The sequence below is a fragment of the Rattus rattus genome, chromosome 1 (genome assembly GCF_011064425.1).
Source record: "Rattus rattus isolate New Zealand chromosome 1, Rrattus_CSIRO_v1, whole genome shotgun sequence".
Taxonomy (NCBI): Eukaryota; Metazoa; Chordata; class Mammalia; order Rodentia; family Muridae; genus Rattus; species Rattus rattus.
Window position 1 is genome coordinate 217,157,992 of NC_046154.1, and position 21,829 is coordinate 217,179,820.

The 21,829-nt window shown below is 38.3% G+C and overlaps 1 protein-coding gene across 2 annotated transcripts in view; it reads right to left on the reverse strand.

Moving 5' to 3' along the window:
* The window catches only part of Angpt1 (angiopoietin 1), a 239,180-nt gene that overhangs the window by 74,257 nt on the left and 143,094 nt on the right, over nucleotides 1-21,829 (reverse strand). Inside the window, exons 3-4 of one of the 2 annotated variants that reach the window (XM_032914910.1) lie at nucleotides 15,808-15,929; nucleotides 2,075-2,307 (exon numbers count right to left, since the gene is read on the reverse strand). In XM_032914910.1, coding sequence (XP_032770801.1) covers nucleotides 2,075-2,307; nucleotides 15,808-15,929 — 355 coding nt within the window. The remainder of the gene's footprint in view (nucleotides 1-2,074; nucleotides 2,308-15,807; nucleotides 15,930-21,829) is intronic. The other variant, XM_032914899.1, reaches the window with a different exon arrangement.

Below are 21,829 nucleotides of genomic sequence, written 5' to 3' on the forward strand. Positions count from 1 at the left end.
AACTGTGAGGTGAGTGCTCACATAAGCCACAGATCAATGACTGCAATCAGTTTCAGATGTAAGCTGTGCCCTCACTCATCCCAGTCACGGGCTCATCTCCCCTCAGAAAGGCTGACTGCAGTGTGAGCCTTCACAACATAATCGCATGCTCTGAACTTTAAAGCCTCGTACTGCAGGCCACGGGTCTGCGAAAACAGCATCTGTACAATATGGCATTGCCTCGAGAACGACTGGGTGAGATGTTCAGCAGCACGATGGGTGAATGGGCAGAGATGTTCAGCAGGAAGAGGAGTTGGATGCATGAGCCTGGTGACATTAATTGGCTTTCTAGAACCTATATAAATGTGCAAGCAGAGAAGCAACCCAATGCAGCTGGCCCCTGACCTACTCGTGTGCACTATGACACACATTTGCACATACTCACACATACACAGTAAAAAGCACACAGAGATGGATACCGTAAGACATATTGACCAGCTGTGCGGTTATATGGCTCCAGGTATTCAAGTCATATAAAATTGTAAGTTCCGTCATCACAAAGACATCCCAGAAGTGCCTAGATATCTCTGTTACATCTCTGCATAGGATCAAGGAGAAGGGATCTTAATGGATACCTTAGAACCGTCTTTCCTTGTGATAATAATTATTTAGGATTATCTCTTTCACCCTTTTTGTACATGTAAAAAAGTCCCTTCTCGACTCGAGACCTCATATGTACAACAATGCCAAGCAACCAGAGCTTCCAGGGACTAAGCCACTACCTAAAGACTATACATGGACTGACCCTGGACTCTGACCTCATAGGTAGCAATGAATATCGTAGTAAGAGCACCAGTGGAAGGGGAAGCCCTGGGTCCTACTAAGACTGAACCCCCAGTGAACTAGATTGTTGGGGGAAGGGCGGCAATGGGGGGAGGATGGGGAGGGAACACCCATAAAGAAGGGGAGGGGGAGGGATTAGGGGGATATTTGCCTGGAAACCGGGAAAGGGAATAACACTCGAAATGTAAATAAGAAATACTCAAGTTAATAAAAAAAATAAAAAAAGTCCCTTCTCCTCTCTCCTGAAAATGGAATTACTTAAAATTAGTTATGAAAGAGGAATGCCTCAGGCTCACCTCCAAACTCGGAACTAATTCTAAGTGTTCCCTAATTTATGTGCTAGACATAAGTATGTAACATCATAATGTCAAATACACAATCATCCAAAATAAGAAATTTTACCAAGGTTACAAAATATCAAGAATGAAAGACAAATTCTAAAATTTCTTTTAGAATGATATAGCAGATTCGAAAACTTAAAAATAAATGTTCTGAACTTAGCTGTGAAATTTACCTTCAAAATCTTATTAATGCTTTTCAAAACAATGAAAAGGAGAAGTGAAGAGTAGGTTCTGATGCTAATATCCTGTTCCTCAATTGGTTCTTGATTTGTCAGTAAAGAATGCTAGGAGCCAATTGCTTGGCAAAAGGTATAGGTGGACTTCCGGGGTGCTGAATGCAGGGATGGGACAGGAGAAAGGAGGAGTTTCACCTTGCTTTGGAATGAGAAGAATGTAGCAGCATGTGAGGTCTCCAGAGGAGCCTGGGCCAGTACCACAGGCAGGTAGTCTTGGATATTTGGCAGGAGCCAGATGGGATGGATTAGCCACTGAGTTTAGGGCAGATGGAAGAGACTGAGGTAAAAACTTGTTAAGGGCATGCATTTCCAGATGGGAGATAGTAGTACCCAGCAATTGTGCCAAGAAGACAGATTGCGGAGTACCAAACTGTGTGCTTGTGCATGTGCGTGTGCATGTGCGTGTGTGTTGCATGTGTATCTTTTAGTCTCAGATTCAAGGGTCTTGGGTGGGAGCTGGTAGTGCGGTCACCTCCCTGAACAAAAGTAGGTAGAACAAAAGGAAAATCAGGAGCTGGTAACACAGCCAGCCAGGGAGCAAGGAGGTGGGAAATAAAAACTACACTCAACATCTGTCAACAGCATTTGCATTGGCGTCAAAACAGCAGGGGGAACCTTTACTCGCCTGCATGAAACAAAATATTTCTAAAGGCAGAAGAAGAAAAGAACTCTTACCACCTTCTTTTGTGCAAAGGCTGACAAGGTTATGGACCGTGTCCATGAGCTCCAGTTGTTGCTTCTGCAGGACACTGTTGTTGTTGGTAGCTCTGCTAAGTTGCTTCTCCAATTCCTGGATGATGAATGTCTGACGAGTCACCAAGCCTTGAAGGTTTTCTTTCTCCTCCTTCAAGGTATCCAGCTCTTCCTTGTGTTTTCCCTCCATTTCTAGGATTTTATGCTCTAATAAACTATAAGGAAATGAAAATAAGATGTAATTCACACAGTGCTAGAGAGACGGTACTGCAATTCTACTTGTTCCCAAGAGTAAGATTAGAAGTTTAAATTATTAAGTATGTATGTCTCTGTGCACGTGCATGTACGTGTGTGCATATACACATGTGCTCAGGCATGCCATAGTGCATTTGCAGATTTCAGACAATGGCATACAGGATTCAGTCCCTCCCTTTCACTATCTGGGGATTGAACTCACATTGTCAGACTTGGCATTAAGGGACCTTAAGCGCTAAGCAGTCTTGCTAGTTCGTAAAACTATTTCTTTTAAGAAGCAAAAGTCCATGTCATGTTAGCCATGTAGAAAGCACAAGTCAAAACTCCCCTGGAATTATACTTCACCCTGGGCAGAATGTCATCCTTAAGGGAGTAGCGGCAGTGCCCCAGTAGATAGGAGCACCTACTGATCTTCTAGAGGACCCAGGCTGGGTGCTCAGTACCCACACAGCAGCTCACAGTCATTGACAATTTCAGTTCCAGAAGACTGAATGCCTCTCCTAACTTCTAAGGGCCCATGCATGCACATGATGCATGTATACATATAATCAATTAATTATAAAATATATAATCAAAGGCTGACAAAGATATGAACCAGAGGAAATGTTTATATTAATAGGAATCTGCTGAGGCAGGTTCTACAGGATTTATTAGCCAGTTCTTAATCAATCGAGCTTCCATAATCACAACTCCTAGCTTTACTTGTGAAACCAGACTTCTCAATGAGGTCTAAGAGCGCCTTGGCTTCCTAAATCACTACACAGGTGTCTCGGGAAAGGAAGAACCCATTGCACGAACATCATAGTTTCACAGAGAAACATGGAGTACTTTGCTCAGAGTGACGCAACCTTATAAAGCTTCTCTCTATGTCCTCTAAATGATACTCTCCTCCTTGTATAGTGTGCAGGAAAACCTACAAAAACCGCAGAAGCACTTTTGGATCTGAGGAACTGACTGAAAAATAAAAGGCATTTTTCACTTTATAGAGTGTCTAATATACTGGTATTCTTCAGGGAAAAGGCTTACGCAGTTTTCTTAGTTCTGTTTTCAGATGGTTCTAGCAGATCTTAGTTTACAAGGTGCTATTCCAATGCAGCACACCCAAAACGGGCATTTAATTTACCTTGGAGAAATATAGAGCTGAATCACTCCTATAAGTCTTCAAAAAAGAAGACACTAGGGAGTGTTTTAAATTTAATACTTAAATTATACAATCTAGTGTGTTTGAAGAGTCAAACTTTCCAACTGTTTGCGCTGAGGGGCAAGATGCAACATCTGATTGGCTTTTGCACAGATGAGGAAGTGTGGTAAGAATTGCTCAAGGAGATCCCAGGTCTCTGTTAACAAATCTGCTCTCCAAAGAACGTGGCCCAGTAAACACCAGAACAGCTGCTGGGAAGCTGGGCCTATGTGTGAGTCCTGCCTAATTGAGAGAAATTTTGGGAGTGTGCCAAGATTGACAAATGAAAGTTTCACGTTGATACCCAAGAAAATAAGCCACGGTTCTCTCTTGAGTTTCCTTTATTCTACTCCATGCCAGTACAGAAAGAATTCCTAACTTCTGCTGATCATGCAGGCACCTCAATTTGGAAAGTAAGGTGGAATCCTGAGAGTCATTTATATTTGTTTAAATCCCCGTTTAGGAGTGAAAAGGTTAGACAAGGAAGCCTGAGGAAGACGAAAGAAAATACTTCTATGGGCTAAGAATGATAAAGTGTCTTTTCTTCTGTGCCAAAGCTTGCTGGTTCTAGAGAAACTAATGACTTTAAAAGAAGGCAGAGAGAGAGGGGTGGAGGGAAAAAGGTAGTCAATTTTTATATTGTCCATAGTGGTTAAAAATGCCATTCACTTTGTAGCTAACTGACAAGTTCACTGCTATGGGTACAGAGGATCCTTCCTCTTTGCTTGGAAATTTTTGGCATTTGATCTGAGAATTAACCACAACTGATACTTCAGCTCATTTTTAGCCTGCTTTTTAGCTATGTTTGCGCCTATTTCTGGAGTAGTGATCAGATACATGACTCCCACAATTTATAGTCATTAACTTATTTGAAAACTGTGTCTCAGCCTCATATGAGTTATGGTATAGCACCAGGAAACCTTTAGCATTAACTGCTAACGTGAGGATCTTGTATATATAGCTCATGACTTGGAAGCGAAAGCGTCATGTGATGCTGGATAAAAGTACTAAATAAACAGTTTTGTCCCACAAGCAAAGTTAGAACTGGCCTTCCAGGTTTCCTAATTAGCAGGCAATATCAGGTTCTAGTTATAAGTCATATTTATTAGTTGCTAAGTGCCAATATTTATGCAGAACATAAGATGATAGTATTTCTTCAGAAAGGATTTTTAGACAGTAATCCTCAGAGAAAAATTAGGAGCAACAAGAAACTTCTGTTTCCAACATAGTACATTTTTCATATTTTACATCAATATTTTTCCACTTCTGCTTTTGATGTGTCTGCACAGAATATGCACTGGGGGTAGCTGCTACAGGATATGTGAGTAAAAGCACCAGTTGTTTTGTTTTGCTTTGTTTTTTGTACAATTTGAAAAGATATGAAAACTATAAGTTGGTGAAAGAAATTCCCATTCCAAAGAAAATAGTCATGAATGGGAAAGAAGCCTTTTCCTTTGCAAAAAATAATAGTCATTAGTATATTGGAAAGAGCATTGATTTTCATGACTTACTAAAGAGGTATTAATGTTACATGACTTCCAGCTATCAAGTATCATCGAGCCAGTGTGTTACCTTAGAAAAGATGTTCGTGAAGGTGAAGAAGCCTTGGTCATCAGTATGCAAGGAGATTATAATCATATATATCTAGCTGGCCTGAGAGAACAAAGCAGCATCTCTCTGACCACAAGAATACTTGACTTTGTCACGCAGAATTGATAGCTTCCCAGAAAGCATTTCCTTCCAAGATGCTATCTCTCTAAGACATTCCCCCAAATCATTTCTTCACCCAGTTCTCTCTTAGTAGCCCTTGTAGTCCAGTTATTTTCACAGTACTATTATAGTTCATCTTTTATATGAGGGAGAACCTTCTAGACTCCTTCAGTTTGACCTTCTCTTCATGATCCTTTGGTCTCTTTGAAGGCACACATCCTCTTTTCCATGCACTCTCAATGTGTGGTTTCCAAAAGAATCATCTCTGTGTTTCTTCCTATCTATTGGCTGTTGCACACTATGGGAGTGAACCTTTCTTCCCTTTAATTGGAAGATGGTTTGAATCCAAGATTCACTTTCCAAAAAGGTTTCTACAATTTGTGGCTGTTAACACACAAGTAATAAAATATTATAGTTGGACAGCACTTAATAGAAATCATCATTTCTTTTGATTCCTTTTTTAAAATTTATTTTTGTTTGATGTGTATTGCTGCTGTGTCTTATTTATGCCTGTGCACTGTATACACACAGTGCCCATGGAAACCAGAAGAGAAAATCAGATTCTCTGAAACTGGCATTATAAAGTTTAATTCCAGCGTGGGTACTGGTATCTGATCCTGTGTCTTGAGGTAGCACAGCTGAATCACATATTCCGTCTGTCCTTTAATCCTTAAGGCATTATAGTTGATATCAACTGGATTGATTTTTCAACCTCTAGACTATAGGTAATAATCTAATTTTTTAATCTAAAACATTAACAAATATATTGTTTTGGAACCAGGGTTTATAAAACATGTTTACAATAGTGTTATGTTAGAAATCTATACAGAGGGGGTTGGGGATTTAGCTCAGTGGTAGAGCGCTTGCCTAGGAAGCACAAGGCCCTGGGTTCGATCCCCAGCTCCGAAAAAAAAAGAACAACAACAAAAAAATCTATACAGAGCACCCCACTGTTATGAAAGTGACCCACATCCGTAACTGGCACCTTAGCGCAGTGCAATGCAGCCTTTACTATATGATGCTTGAATAAGAGATTTGCCCCACAGACTCGAGCGTATACTTGATCTCCAGTGTGTGTTCTTGTTTGGGTAGGTTTAAGAGCTATGGCCTTGGTGGAGGTAGTATGTCACTGGGAGCGGGTTTTTTTGTTTTCAAAGAAACAATCTATTCCAAGTTTTCTTTCTGTCTGTTTCACGCTTATAGTTTAAGTGTTGAGCCCCTCAAAGTACTATCCCTGATGCCATGCTTTCACCCCATCATCATGCCCTCCAACTCTCTGAAACCATAAGCTCAAGTGTACTCTTCGATGAGTTACCTTGGCCGTGGTACTTTATTATGCAATAGAAAAGTGACTAGTACAACCTATTGTACTATTTACATCATATCAGCATTCACGTGCCTGAAACATGTCCTTGATATTCGCTGTTCTCCATCTGATTGTTTGGGGAACTTGTGAGTCACAGTATTTAAACTTACCCTTTTCCCTATCTATAAGAAATGCCTTAAAAATCTAAACTTAGATTTTGTTTTGAAAGTATTATTTTATTTTTAATTTTCATGGGTATACACACATGTGCATGTGGCCACAAAGAAAGGCCAGAGACATCAGACCCCCGACGCAATTACAGGGAAATATCAGCTGCCCAATGTGGATACTAGGAACTGAACTGAAGTCATTTGCAAAAGCATTGTGTGCTTTTAATCAGTAAGCCACATCCCCAGTGCAAAGATTTTCTCAATTATAGTTCTACCTTAAAATGTCTGCCATCAAATTTAATTTTTTTATTCAATAAACTGATCATATTCTATTTGGTCCCTAACTCTTTCTATAGGTTTTCTATCATTTCCCCTAATCAGAAAAGCCTGAAAAGCCAATTGGAGATTTGGCAAGAGACCAGTAGATAGATAGGAAAGTCCAGTTATAGGATGTTAGATCCTAAAACCGGATTGTTGTTACTTTCCCTGATGATAACATTCAAAAGTTTTAGTTGAAGTTTAAGCACATAGCAAAACATGGGTAGCTGACTCCAGAGATCAGCGCATGAGCTTTCTTTCAGAATTTATTAAACAGAAAAAAGAGCCCCATTGTCAAGTTTTTGGAAGGTTTGGATTGGATAAACCGTTTTTCTTGGGATGCCTCTTTAGAGGTTACTGTTACGTGGGGCTATAGTTGACCAACTGTGCATTCAATCTATATAAATTAAGCTGCAAATTCCAAAACAGAGTTTCTCACAGGACTTTCTGTGTTTCCTGTTTCCCATCTTCCTGGGAGAACTTTGAGAAGAGACATGCATAGGATTTTGGCACTTAACTTCCAGTTTGAGGCAGAGGTGCACTTTAATGAAGAACAAAATAAACAAAATAATCTAGGTCTTGACTTCACTGAAAGCTCATGAAAGTGCGTGTAATTTGGACATTGATTTGCCTGTGCTGCACACACTGTCCTTCTCCACACTGTATCTTATTGGAAATACTTAAGACCATTGGCTACATCTTGAAACTTTCACATAAAGCTCTCCGGTTCAAATTGTTTCCCACAACAGAATTCTTAACATAGCAGCCAATGAATGCCTAGTGGTAAGAGCTGCCGGTGCTGTGTAAATATAGCTCTTGACACAAGGAAGAGATGTTGAAAATATAAAAGCCTCATTTTTATCTGTCTGAGCTTATTTATAAATGCCTTCATTTTTTCCTTGTTTGTACCATGCATGGTGTCGCCATATGGTACAAATATGGGCATACAGAGGTTGAGTTTTCTTTCTAGATTAAATTTATTGTTTGTTATCAAATTAAACACTAAATTCTCTTTCAAAATATTGTTACACTTGTTTGGTGATTCAAATTTGGGGCAGAATTATAAATACTAAATGCAAACATTAGCCATTTTCAAAGCTTGAGGAAATAAGGATAAGCTAAATATATTGTAGAAGCCAGAAATAAGGAAGATAAATGACTGATGTATATCATGAAATGTAATACAATTATTTAAAGATAGGCTGAAAATAAATGTTGAACTAGATAAAGAATTTCCAATATATATGACAGAATGTGGATGCCAGAAAGAGTGTATATGAGGTAGTAAAGATAAATGAGGCAAGGAATAAAAACATGTGGATAGTCTAGTCACAAAAGATAAACACATAGCAAGAAGGTTTTGGAAAATTAGAACATGAACATGAGCACCCACACACATACATGCACACACACACACACACACACACACACACACATGCATATACACATATACACACACATGTACACATGCATGCATACAGACACATGCATGCACACACATAGATACACACATCCATATACACAAACACATACATATGAATACAAATACATGCATGCATGCACACATGCATACACATACCCATATACACACATACACACATGCATGCACACAGACATGCATACACATGCAACACAGACACATGAAAACACATGCATGCACACACATGCATACACACATACACACATGCATGCACACACATGCATACACACATGTGTATACACACATGTGTATACACACACACACACACACACTAAGACATAAAGGGAGAACAGGGTACTCGACATAATTGTCTGCGTATTACAAAATTTTTAAATAATCACCATATTTCTAATGAATGATACTTTACTACTATGGAATTTGTTTATGTTGGGTATAGTTTCAACACTTCTAATCTCCACACTTCAGAAGGTAAAGCAGGAACATTATGGCAAGTTCAAAGGTAATCTTTTCTATATAGTGATTTCCCAGCTCACCTTTGCTTTTACACAGATCCTGAATCAAAAATGTAAAATTAAACAAACCAAAATATAATAAAAATATAGCAAACTATAAATTATAGTATTAAATGTGTTGGTAGTCATTCTTTAGAATAAGTGTGGTTTAACTGTGTATAATTACATATATTAAAATAAGATATTCATGACATATTTTATGAAATAAATGCTAGGAATAAGCCTAACATTTGAAATAATTATTAAAATATATGTATATAGCATATAAATTCACAATATGTGAAATTGTATGTTGGAATGTGTTCATATAAACATTCACAGAAATATGTATACTGCATACTCATAATTATGTTGATGGTGTATTATTAGAAAAGATTAGAGTAATAACCCCAATTATTTTAGCAATCAGTGTGAAGAACGTGCAAGGGACAGTGGTGATATGGAATCAGGAAAACTTTGATTTTCAGATGTATAAACAGAAGGAATGAAATCTAGAAAAGTTGGAGTGAGTTGATGAATCTCAGGGAATAGATTAGCAAAATCAGGTGCTATGCAGTAAGACTTTAGGAATGCATAATTGTGATGTGAACATTATGTTTTAATAATGTTAAAGACAATGAATAGATTTCAGTACTTAATGTAAATCATATGATTTGTGTTTTTTACTAAGCATTTTTATGTGTAAGTTAGTTTATGTTGTGTGTGTATGTATAAATGACATTTAGGGGCTAAAACTACTAGTGTGATATTGGCTATTATTCATCCAACATTTGGAAAACATTATATATACTATGTGAGGAGACTTGGATCTTGTTGTACAAAGATAATAAGTCAAATTCAAACCCTATTCTATAAGATTACTTCCTAATGCTATACATATAGGGGAAAATCACGCATTTACACATACATAAACACATATGTTGTGGAATAAGTGGATAGCATAGGTTATAATGAGAAAGCTTAACTCATCTAATCAGAGCATGGCTTAAAGAAAGTAGTATGTGTACAGAGTTTTCAAGGATGAACAGCAGCTTGCGAACTAAATAAGGAACGGCAGACATTGTAGGCAATTCAAGCCTCAGATTAGTATAGAATAACATAACGTGGTAAAGCAGAATAAATTCCACATAATTAAACACAGATATGCCTGCCAGGCATCGTCCTTTGTGTTCCACATACCTTCTCTCATTAATCTGCCCATCAACTTCAAACAAAATTGTTATCATCACCATCTCCACGTTAACCATTAGCCATCAAGCCACAGAGACTCTCATTAACTGGTCCAGAGTTACCCAAATAATATATGATAGAGTTAAGTATAGCAAGAATAGAAGAAAATGAAACCCAGTCAGTCTGGTCTAAAAGCCCTGCTGAGAGTCGTAAGTCTACTCCTTCTAAAACTAAAACCAGTAAGGGGGAAAGAGTGGCACAATGATTATAAGACCAGCCAGGCCAGGCACTGTGTTCTGTGCTGTCATTGGATCTCGTCTTCCTACCTGGATTGCCCTGTTGGGCTTTATTGGGAGAGGATATGCCTATTCCTGCTAGGACTAGATGTCTCAGGATGAGGTGGTACCCACGGGGGTCTCTCCTCTGAGGAGAAGGGGAAGAGGCAGTGGGGAAGGGATTTGTAAAGGTGGGACTGGGAAGAGAGGAGGGAGGTGGCTATGATCAGTATGCAAAGTGAATTAAAAAAAATAAAATGAATACATGAATAAAGAGAATTTGAGTTGCTTTCTACCTAACATTCATTCAGTGGAGGAAACTTAAAGGGAAAGAGCTTGGCATTTCAGAAAATGTTCTTTTCTGAGACCCAAATATTAACATTTGCTGGCACAAAGCTAGAGATATCAACGTTGCTGCATGGAAGAGATGAGCATTGATGAGATGTGACCTAAGTAGAGTAATCAATGAATTTAGAAAGAACTGGATTGTTGGAAAAGATATTCAGTGGTGGAAATCATCAAGCCCACCAGAGGTCGGCAAGATGTAGAGAATCCAGGAAAAGGAAGAATTAAGATTGCCAGTTGGCTCAGACTCTTGGTCACTTTCAGCTCCTAAAACCAAAGAAACTGAGAAGGAACATGCTCTCTGCCATTCAGTTCATTATGTAAAAAGCTTAAAATGGAGAATAAAATTCTCCCTCCAGTTCTAGTTATTAAAAAAAGAGGCTACTGTAGGAAACATTGGATTTTTCTTCTTTTCCTGCTTTTGGGGGACAGAAATGAAGGACTTGAACCTGTTAGGAAAATGCTCTACTATTAAACTACTCTCTCTGCCCTGAGTAGCTTACATTTTAAGACACTTGTCCTTGGTCAATACCATATAACGATAATATAATCAAAATCAGCCTAAAATCTAATGCTAGGATTTACCAAGTCTTCTCTTTAGTACTTCTTAAATGCCTTATCAAATAGGGGGTGAGTATGTAAGCTTCGATTAAAATTCCTTTTAATAGGAATACTATTAAAATCAATATTTCCTTATATTATTACAATAACTTGTCAGTAAGACAGAGTTTAGTATCTCGTAATTACATCAGATTCAATCACGTAAGCATAATCTAGTTACTCCAGCTGAACACAAGATGAGATTTGTCAACTGAGTTCAAGCATTCCCAAGGTAAAATAATTAGTTTCTATCTCCTAGTCCAACAATAGAAGGACTATGTAATGTTCTTTACCTTGGTAGGCCCAAATCAACCAGTCAATTTTAAATTTTATATTTGTTGGTTTTAAGATAATTACTTAATGACCACTCCTGTTTTACCCCAGGCTACATCATGCTGCCTCTGCCTCCTGAGTGATGGGGAAAAAGGCATGCATCGCCTCCACAGGGTCCTTTCGTCTTTTTCTCTTCCTTCCTTTCTCACTTTGTCCTTAAGACAGAATTTCCCTATGTATCACTGCTGTCTTGCTCTCCTAGAACCCATTATGTAGACCAGCGTTCCCTCAAACTTTAGAGATCATGTCCCTGTGCTTCTCATGTGCTCGGACTAGAGGAGGGTGCCACCACTCCTAGCTTCTTATTCATTCTTTTTGATGAGAAGACATGGGATACATACTAGAAGAATGTTATAAAACACGACACGTAACCCACTGCCAAGCCCATCACAGGCAAGGTATAACAATTTTCCTTGCTTGGGTTCTTGTTTATTTTAGACATAGAGTTTGGAATGCAAAGTCTCTTTCTTCTAAGTGACTTTTTCAAAACTGTGTTTTGAAATTAGGGCAGCATTCAACCAACAAAAATAAAATTTGCTAAAGAAAGCAGACAAGGATTATCTATAGTCACCTCTGTTAGACTTCTGGGAAAACAAATAGTAATGCTATCCTCTCCTGCTTTGTACATCTGGGTATTTAGGGGATGAAAAAGTGAACCCAATGAAGTCAAAAATCCACACTCTACTCTGCAAGTCCTGTGCTTAGCTTTTCAGGATGTAAATCAGCAAAACCTCTCAGCGTGAGAGAGAGAGAGAGAGAGAGAGAGAGAGAGAGAGAGAGAGAGAGAGAGAGAGAGAGAGAGAGTGCACTATAATCCTAACTATAAAACATTCTCTTTTTTCCTGCCAAAGAGGTGGGAGGTACTCCTAAGGCCAGCTCACTGGCTTGGCTGGCCAGGCATGGATCTTTCTCAAAGCTGCTAAGTCACACACTCAGACAGGGCTCCTGACATTCCTGGGGAGGAAGCAGAGCTTAATTTAGATAATCCCCTCTGGAAAGTAGATTGGCTGATTCAAACCAGACCTGGCTGACTTGGGCATGCTGTTCTTACACTTCAGAGATGCCTCCATGGAGAAAGAACGTTTTGTTGTATCCGTAGGGTTAAGATTCACATAAAGAATAGGTAGGTGCGATCAATTAACTATTTCTAAAAATGTAGCTATTTGACTGTGACCTTCTCTCTGCTTGAAAGGACACTAGCTTTGCTGTTTTAGACAGGGCTTGGCAGAATGCCTCTCATTCCACTGATCATACGAAAATAAACAATAACAATAAATAGAATAGGGAGATATGCTATGTGTCACAAAAGGGATATTTTTGGTCTGTTTTGAAGAAAACCACTTCTTAAAAATGGTGCAGGCAAGGATACATGTGTCTTAAAAGCAACTGTCTGGCCTACACTCCATTGAGTGAACTGGACCCTTTAACAGGAAGACAGAAAGACAGTTCTAAGAATCCAGCCCTACTGGAAGCTGAATCTGCTAGCACAAAGGCCCTCAGGGATCACATATGAGGTAATAACAGAATCAGAGTTCATGTGAAAGAGCAGCTTGACTCAGTTTTACTGATAAAGACAGAGACAGTTTTCATCAGTTTGCCTGTGGAGTATAATCTTAACCATTAAAGATGTCACCTTGTTCTGCCAAATGTGTGCAACACTTCTGAGGGCCAACTCCCAGACTTGTGAGTGAAAGCCCCTAACGTACTCATAGCCAGAAACAGCCTGATACATCCTGAGGGAGGAAACAGAGCTTACTTTGTACTATTCGCTCCTTCTTATGACAATGAACTAGGACAATAGTACACAATGTCAATATATGAATAAGGAATGATAGTAGGTGCTATACCAAAATCATGTTGGTGCACTCCTCCTATGGCAAGTTTTCAACATTCCTGTTGCCACAGCTATGCCACCAGTCTCCTACTGTGGGTTGAGACCCCTGTCTAAAGGTTTACTGGGATACGTTTGCCATATTTAGAAGAAGAAGGCAAGAAGCCTGGTTACATTGAATTTCTAACAAAAGTGAAAAAACGACTTAAAATTCTTGCTGAAATGACTAAAAAGCCAAGATATATGTACATGCCTGCATGCATACATACAAACATACATACACATGTGTGTGTGTATGTGTGTGTGTGTATATATATATATATACATATATATATATACTTACATACAGATAGATATAAATGGAAATATAACATATACATTTGTTAGGGAAGAACAGAAATAGATAAAATTAAGTGGAGGAAGGAAAGAAGCAGGGAGGAAAGGGGACATATGACTACAATTGACAGCAAAGAGCATGGTCTTTTGTTTTTAAACAGCCGACAGTTCAGGGAATCTATTCATTTTCTAAATAATCATGGATCCTTTTGAGTTTTCCATTTAAAATCCATGTTATCCTAGGAGTCAGTGTACAAACTACCGAGCAGGAGGCATTATCCAAATCAGCAGGAGAATCAGTGACAAGTGTATGGTAGTAACTTTTTAAGGTATTAATCATAGACAGTAATACATCTGCTGAGAGACGGACCAAAGCCACTCCAGTGTGACTGTACACAACAAAACGCAAGGCAGTAAATACTTGTATTGTGAGAACATTTAATTGACATGAAAATGTATCTTTATGATGTTTGCAGAATCTCAAGTTAAAAAAAGAAGAAAGTGAATTCCTCTTGAATCACTTGATAAAATTCATTATGCATAGATAATTCCAGTTTTTCAATTCCTGAATCCTTTTGTTTTGTGGTGAAATATGCAAATATAAACTAAGTTGACTGAAGTAAAGTATACCTGTTACACACACGCATATTTCTGGTTATTGTGGGACTGTCTTGGGATAAACAATAATTTTCAAGAGGATTTTCAATTTCAGAACATTTCATCAAACAGCCAGTTCAGGGTCAATTGCTGTCAAGTTTATTTATACTTAAATAGTTTACTCCATATCACCCTGCAAGAATAAATAAATGTAACACTCCTGACCCCTTGCAGATGCTAAATCAACAGTCAGGTTTATTTTATTCAGGCAGAAGTTCGATTGTAATCCTTGGCATTGATGTCTACTCTTTGCTTGACACTGAGAAAGCCTTTAGGCTGTAGATGACTTCTGTGAGGGTGAAAGAAGAGAGCTAGCAGCAAAGCAAAAGGATTCCATTCCTGCTTCCATCACTAGCAAGCTGACCCTCGGCAGCTGCTCATATGGTGTGATCCCCTGGTCCTTCTGTAGAGTGGGAAAAACCACAGTCCGGTCACATGCTCCCCTGCCTGGGAAGAGAGTCTAGACAGCAGAATTTAGTCCCAGCAGATTTAGTGACTTCTGATCAGGACCGTTGTCTTTACTAAATGCAGGGTAAGAGGGAAGCCATCTTCTAGACAACCAAGAAAATGCACTGAAGTGAACTCTTATTCTATAGAAGATGGTTCTTTGCTTCAAGTACTGATCATCAGTACCAATGACTTCAAAATGAACTAGTTTCACTGTCCCACCTTTCAAAATCTTAATTACATTCTATTGACCTGTTATACCTCATACCTAACAAAGTAATACTATATGAGGATATCTATCAATCAACCAAGAAAATTTATTATGTCCAACCTAAATGACTTTAAGTGAGCAAAAACTCTTCTTAGTTATTTTATAGGCAAGTATTTCCTTATTAAAATTATAAATCTGCTTCCTTATAATACAAGTTCTCTGAATTGACTAATCTTGTGTTTTCCCATGATCCTGAGAGTGGAGTAAGTGACTGGCTGAGTAACAATCCAAGAGTGTCTGTCTATTCTTCTAGCTAAGGTTACAAAGTTGGTGCTGCTGAAGAAATGTCGATCTATTTAGCCAAAATGTCAAAAAAAAGTTTGTATATTTGCTGTTATTTGAAAAATAGCTCATGTTCCACTTAAGACTGAGGCCACACACCTGAAGATGGAAGGAGAACACAGGCCCGCTGCTTGACACACTGACTGCGCGTGCGTCTTCCTCCTCTCTTGTGGATTTAGTTTTTCAGTTACCTCAAATAAAACTTTCAGTTGCCACTGAGCTAAAGAATAGCAAGAAGTATACATAAAACTATTTCCATAATAAAATAGTCCTTACCTGTTTTTTTCCTGAATCTTCAGAATTTCATTTGTCTGTTGGAGAAGCTGTTTCTCTAGCTTGTATGTTGATAATGAATTCTCCAGCAGTTGGATTTCAAGACGGGATGTTTGATTTAGTACCTTGAAACATTTTTGAAAAATAAAATCTCAATCACAAAACAAGTAGCAAGAAAACCCTGAGCATTTATGGATATTTTTTGCTCTTAATATTTTTCAGAACAACTTAAGCATATGACAGTCAATCAACCAAATACTGCTTCGTAAGTAGAGATATGTACTCCAATTTTTATATCTTTATATCTTAGAATAGTGTATCTTGCAAGTTTCTTATTTATATTCTATCCAACAAATATAAATGAAAAATATATTATTAATACAAGGTCTTGATATTACAAGTCATTTAGAATTAAGAGATGCATAATATATACCTACCCAGGCGTAACACTTTACTAAATCCAATTGGAAACCCAAACAACTCTTGCAATAATCTGGGAAGATTTCTGACCACACATTCATTGGATAGCTTTCATGGCAGGTTGTTGACACAAGAGAACTTTCATATACTATCTCACTTACTTGACAGTCTCATATGTTGGCCATGTCACTTTATAGACAAGGAAGGACACTGCAGTCCAGTCTAATCCAGATTCAAGATCTGATTTTCTAACCAGAGACTTAATTTGTGTCTACAAATTTGCACAGTAATCTTAGAGGCTGTAGTCAAATGATTTTTGGAAGCCTCACTATTCAGACTTGAAACTGTTAAGAAAACAGATTGCTATTGTTTCTCACCTCCACTGGTCATAGTCCTCACAAAATTGTCATGAAAGCCAATAGAAGCCAATAGGTTAAAAGTCTGTACTTATACACCAAACTCTACCACTCTCCAGGCAAAGACAGCAACACTGGAAAGAGGTCTTCAAATGGTGTCAACATTTATGCCTCTCTTTCTTGTCCCTTCTTCACATTGTTGCACTAAAGGAGATTTTTTTTAAAGGAAGGGAAAGGTTATATGGTTTCTAAAGTATTTAAAATCTTTTCACGCATCATAGTTTACTTAGATCTATTTGTTAAAAGGGACCTGAGAAGATATTTTGCAATCTCACTATTAAGTGCAAGGTCCTGCTCTAAAAGTGGAAATGCTGGTGTGTTCCTCTACAGCAGGATTAACGCTGGGATTGGATCTAAATCTTGGTAACATGCACTGAACTACTTGGTTGAGCTATGTCTGCAGGGGACCACAAAGCAACTGGGCTCTGTATTTGTAGTAGGACAGAGAAGGAACCAGGTTGAAGGTGAGAGACAACTGCTTCAGATGCAAAATTTAAAGAAGGGCTCCTTCTCACCTAGGCAATGAAGTTAAAGTACATGTTATACATTTGTAGAGTATTTCAGAGCACAATATTTTAAAATGCTAACACGTCCCATAAATACTAGATGAAATCATTAAATCATTATTATTAATCTTTGGAGTAGTTTCAATCCATATCCATGGAAACATAATATATAAACGAATCACAACAAGTGTTTCAAAGTATAAATGTCTCATCTTGCCACTTTCTATTCTTTCCCTAGCACCCCACTCCTTACTAGGCTATGATCAGGGTAAGGTGAGTAAAATCACACAGGACTAGAGTATACACTTTCAAGGACAACATTTTTTTTATAAATACTTCTCCATCCTATGAGACTTTTAAAACTTTGCCAATAATGAATTTTTCCTGAATACATATGAACTCATGGAATTTGACAATATGTACAAGATCTGCACAAGCTCCAAAGTCCCAGCACAGAGGGTAAAAAGCATGTGTGAAACCACACGCTAGTTAAGGTATTTAATGGTCATTAGATGAGTACATTTTCTTTAATAACGTGATCCTGGTAGGTCGAACACACCTACCAGGTGGGCCCTACTCCCAAGAGTAGCTGTACAGCACAAAGTGGGACAAAGTGAAAACCCCTGAACGCTGGGGACTGGTAAGGGGAGAGGGGGAAGGAGAGTTGAGGCAGAGATGAATATGATCGAAATATAGTGTATGACATTATCAGAGAATTAACACAAGTATTATTTGTGAATGATAGTCCTTATCACTTTATTTAAGGAGAAACAGACTTTGAAAATCATGCTTGTGAATGTTAAGACTAATGCTACATTCAGCAAATATTTTACCCAGGTCAGCTTCTGGTTTCTTTGTTTACTAAATGACCACTTACAGATATTTGAAATGCATAATGAATCACTTTGTATTTCTATGTGAGGACCAGAACCAGGAATGAGAAGACACTCAATGCTTATGTCTGAATAAAAGCATGCCATGTCATGGAATGAAATACATCATTCACAGGAACATCAAACCTATATTTGCTTTGGTTTGCCATACTCTCTGAGAACACATCATGGTTATTTTTGTCAAATTGACACAAACTCAGACATATTTGAGAAGAATGATTTCATTCCTTTTAGTTTTTTTATTGACTCATTGTGAATTTCCCATCATGTACTCTGATCCCACTCATCTCCCTGGCCCTTCTTATCCACCCTCTAGCCCTGCCACCTTCCCCACAAAATAAAACTTTAGAAATTTAAAAATTTTTTAAATGTTTTAAAAGTTATAACATACACACACAAATATCATAGTGCAAAGTGTAGTGTGTCACAGTGCATCCCACAGTATACTATTTTGTCCAAATATTTTTGAATTGTAAATGTTCATTGTGATGAGCCATTGGTCTGGTTAGAAGCCTCTGATTTCTGCTACACTATATGCTACACTGGATGCTTACGGGGATTCCTCTCAAATATCTTGTTGTTGCCCTGTGTCATGGAGATTCTGCAGCTTTGAGATCTATAGGACCTACCCCTTAATGTGCTCCAGCAATTCACCTGAAGCACTAGCTCTGAGCCTGGTCAGTAGCTGAGTTTATCAGCTGGCCAGTTTTCCTGCACCCATACCACCAGGCCAAGTCCTCCAGCATGGCCACCGCTAGCCAATGCCACAGATATCAAGGGACATGGCCAGCTTTCCTGCTCTCACACCCTCAAGTTCAGCTCATCTGCTCCTACCACACCTGAGAGAATAACTCTTAATCAACAAAAATGCCTTTTAAGATTGGCCTACAGAGAAGTCAGTGACTAATGGTTCAAGTGGGAGAGCCCAGATCATGGTAAGCTGTGTCACTCTTTGCAAGGCGGTTATGGATGGTATACGAAAGGAAGATGAACAGCTCGTGGAGGGTGAGCCTGTAGACAGCACTTCTGCATAGCCACTTCTTCAGTTCCTGCCTCCTAATTCCTGCATGAGTTCCTGTTCTGACTTTACTTTATGATGAAGGGTAACCTGAGAGTTTTTCAACTGAAATACTCTCTCATTCAAGTTACTTTTGTCATGGTGTTTCATCACGTAGAAACCCTAAAACACACCCCCTGACACATTCAAAAACCAACATTTTGGCTTTTGAAGAATAATCTACATTTTTCTCCATGTTCTCTGGAAACAGGCAGGAATCATTATCTGGAATTGACATTGAGGCTGCCTGTATCTAACTCTTGCAACTACTACCAGTATTAACCTGTCTCCTTGCTCTCCTTTTCCTCTAGTCTACACTGTCACAGAGCAAAAATCCTTCTGTGAAAACATGTCAGATCATACCACTTTCCATGTTGAGTATGCTAACGGACCCTCTCTGCTGTTGGTTTACATTTTTAAGAACTTAGTTGGGTCTTAAGACATTCTTACTGTATCCTTAGAAGTCTCTTAGTTCTTGGATGTCACTTCTGTCCCTCATCTGGCACACTATGCTCCACCCACTGTCTTTCTGAAAATTCAATTTGCCAAATCATTTTTACCTCAAGGTCTTGGTACCTGTGCTTCTGTCTGGCTGAAAATTCCATCCCATCCCATCCTATCCTATCCCATCCCTTTCTATCCCATCCCTTCCCATCCCTTCCCATCCCTTCCCATCCCATCCCTTCCCATCCCATCCCATTCCATCCCATCCCATCCCATCCCATCCCATCCCATCCCATCCCATCCCATCCCATCCTATCCCATCCCTTTCTATCCCATCCCTTCCCATCTCATCCCATCCCATCCCATCCCATTCCATATATAGGGCTAGCTTGTTTTCATATTCAAGACATGCTCACGAGTATGTTCTGGCTATGCTTAGGAAAGTATCTACCTCTGTGCTCTCCTGCAGTTCACCCCTCTTGCTTTCCTTCTGGAATCTCCACTATTGAAGATGATCCTTCTTTATTCCTGCTGTGTTTTGTCTGTCAGGCTAGCGGTGCACAATGGACTGTTTGCAAGTTAGATACTGATCATGGAAGGTAACAGTCCCACAGGCATAGTTACACTCTTACAGGCCAAATTTAAAGACTTAATCGGACGTGGAAGAAGAAAGCAGACCAATCTTAGAGATGCAGGCTAAGTGCTGGTCAACTTAGTTTTAAGCACAAACGCCAAGCTCTTCTCTTTTCCCATCATCATGACTCTCATGCTGCTTTATTTCAAGTCACCCCACTGATGTTTTCAAACAGGCTTGAAGTTCAAATCTGGGCATGCAAGGGAACTGTAGAAAACTATGATAAATTGACCACTGCCTTGCATGAGTCTATGGAACTTACTGCTGGCAATAACTGAAGTATTCCATTAAAATGACAAAAGACATTTCCTTCTTAACTTAAACACATCCCAAAAGCACATCTCTGGGAAAAAAAAAGTTTAAGAGTAAAGGGCGGGGAAAGAAAGGAAAGAGTGAAGAATAAACGCAATAAGTCTCCAAGGACCAGTGTCAAAGCTTAAATTTCCCAGAGTTTGCCATAGACTGAGGAAAGTAAGATCTGAAATGGAGGATTCTTGTAGTTTGAAGTGCTTACCTCTTTCTTTCTTTTCTTTTTTTTTTTAAAGGAAGTATTTGCTTTCTACAGAAAGTGAGGTAAGGAATTTCAGACAGCCTCTTGTAATGCTTTTAAGAGTATTTAAAATCCACACTAACTGAAAGGTAGTTTATGAAAGAGAATACAGAAACCACAAAAGGAAATCTCTTTTTGTAGCACATTGATCTTAGGGCCATTGATTTACTGTTGTTTGTTTGTTTAATAAAGGAAACAACATTTGATATAATTAGATGCTATGAGAGTGTGAAAGCTGTTTAATATATAAAGAAATCGCTATAAATTCGGTACTTTGCACTATCAGTGAAGTGAGGTTTTGGTCAATAAGAGGGAAAGAGATGAACAATCACCCTAAGTGTGATTTTTTTTCTTTGTAGAGGGAAAGTAAACACATGAGAAGGAGTGATATGGCCACTAGTACCCTGCCTGCATCCACAAACCTTACATTACTAAGAGTAAGATGATGACTTGTCCTCCTGCCTCTTGATGAGATGCCACATAAAGCGATCAACAATTTCATAAAGTAAACCTGCTTCTTAAGTCATCTCAGGAAATCCTTTACACAGAGTGACTTCTGGTTTATAAAGGACAAGTGTTGGAAAAACAAATCAAAAGGCATACCAAATAAATACTCAGGCAATTCCAGAATATGAGAAATGATCAAATGGTTGTCTAAGTAGCTTAAATATATTATTCATAAGTGGGAAGGGAACCAGAAAGCAAAAGACAGACCCAAGTTCAGTGAGCCCATCAAACAGAAACAAATTATCTGATAAATTACTTTAAAAATTAGAGAATCGGAGAAATATTGTTAATAAGGGTTACAGTAATAGATATTTCATATTACATGAAAATTGTAAAGTATTATATTTATATCATGTGTTTATAGTAACCATTCATATCAGTATTTATGTTTATAGTAACCTCACTGTATTTGAATATTTATATATTAAATAATCATATATACTATTTATAGCCTAACAATGTAACTTTGTGCCATATTTAAAATATAATAACTGCATTTGGCTATGGAATTTGGTAAGTACAGAAATTTCTAACACATGCATATATTGTAGGTTGAATTATTTTGTTTATTAAACTACACAGATCATCTGAATTTAGA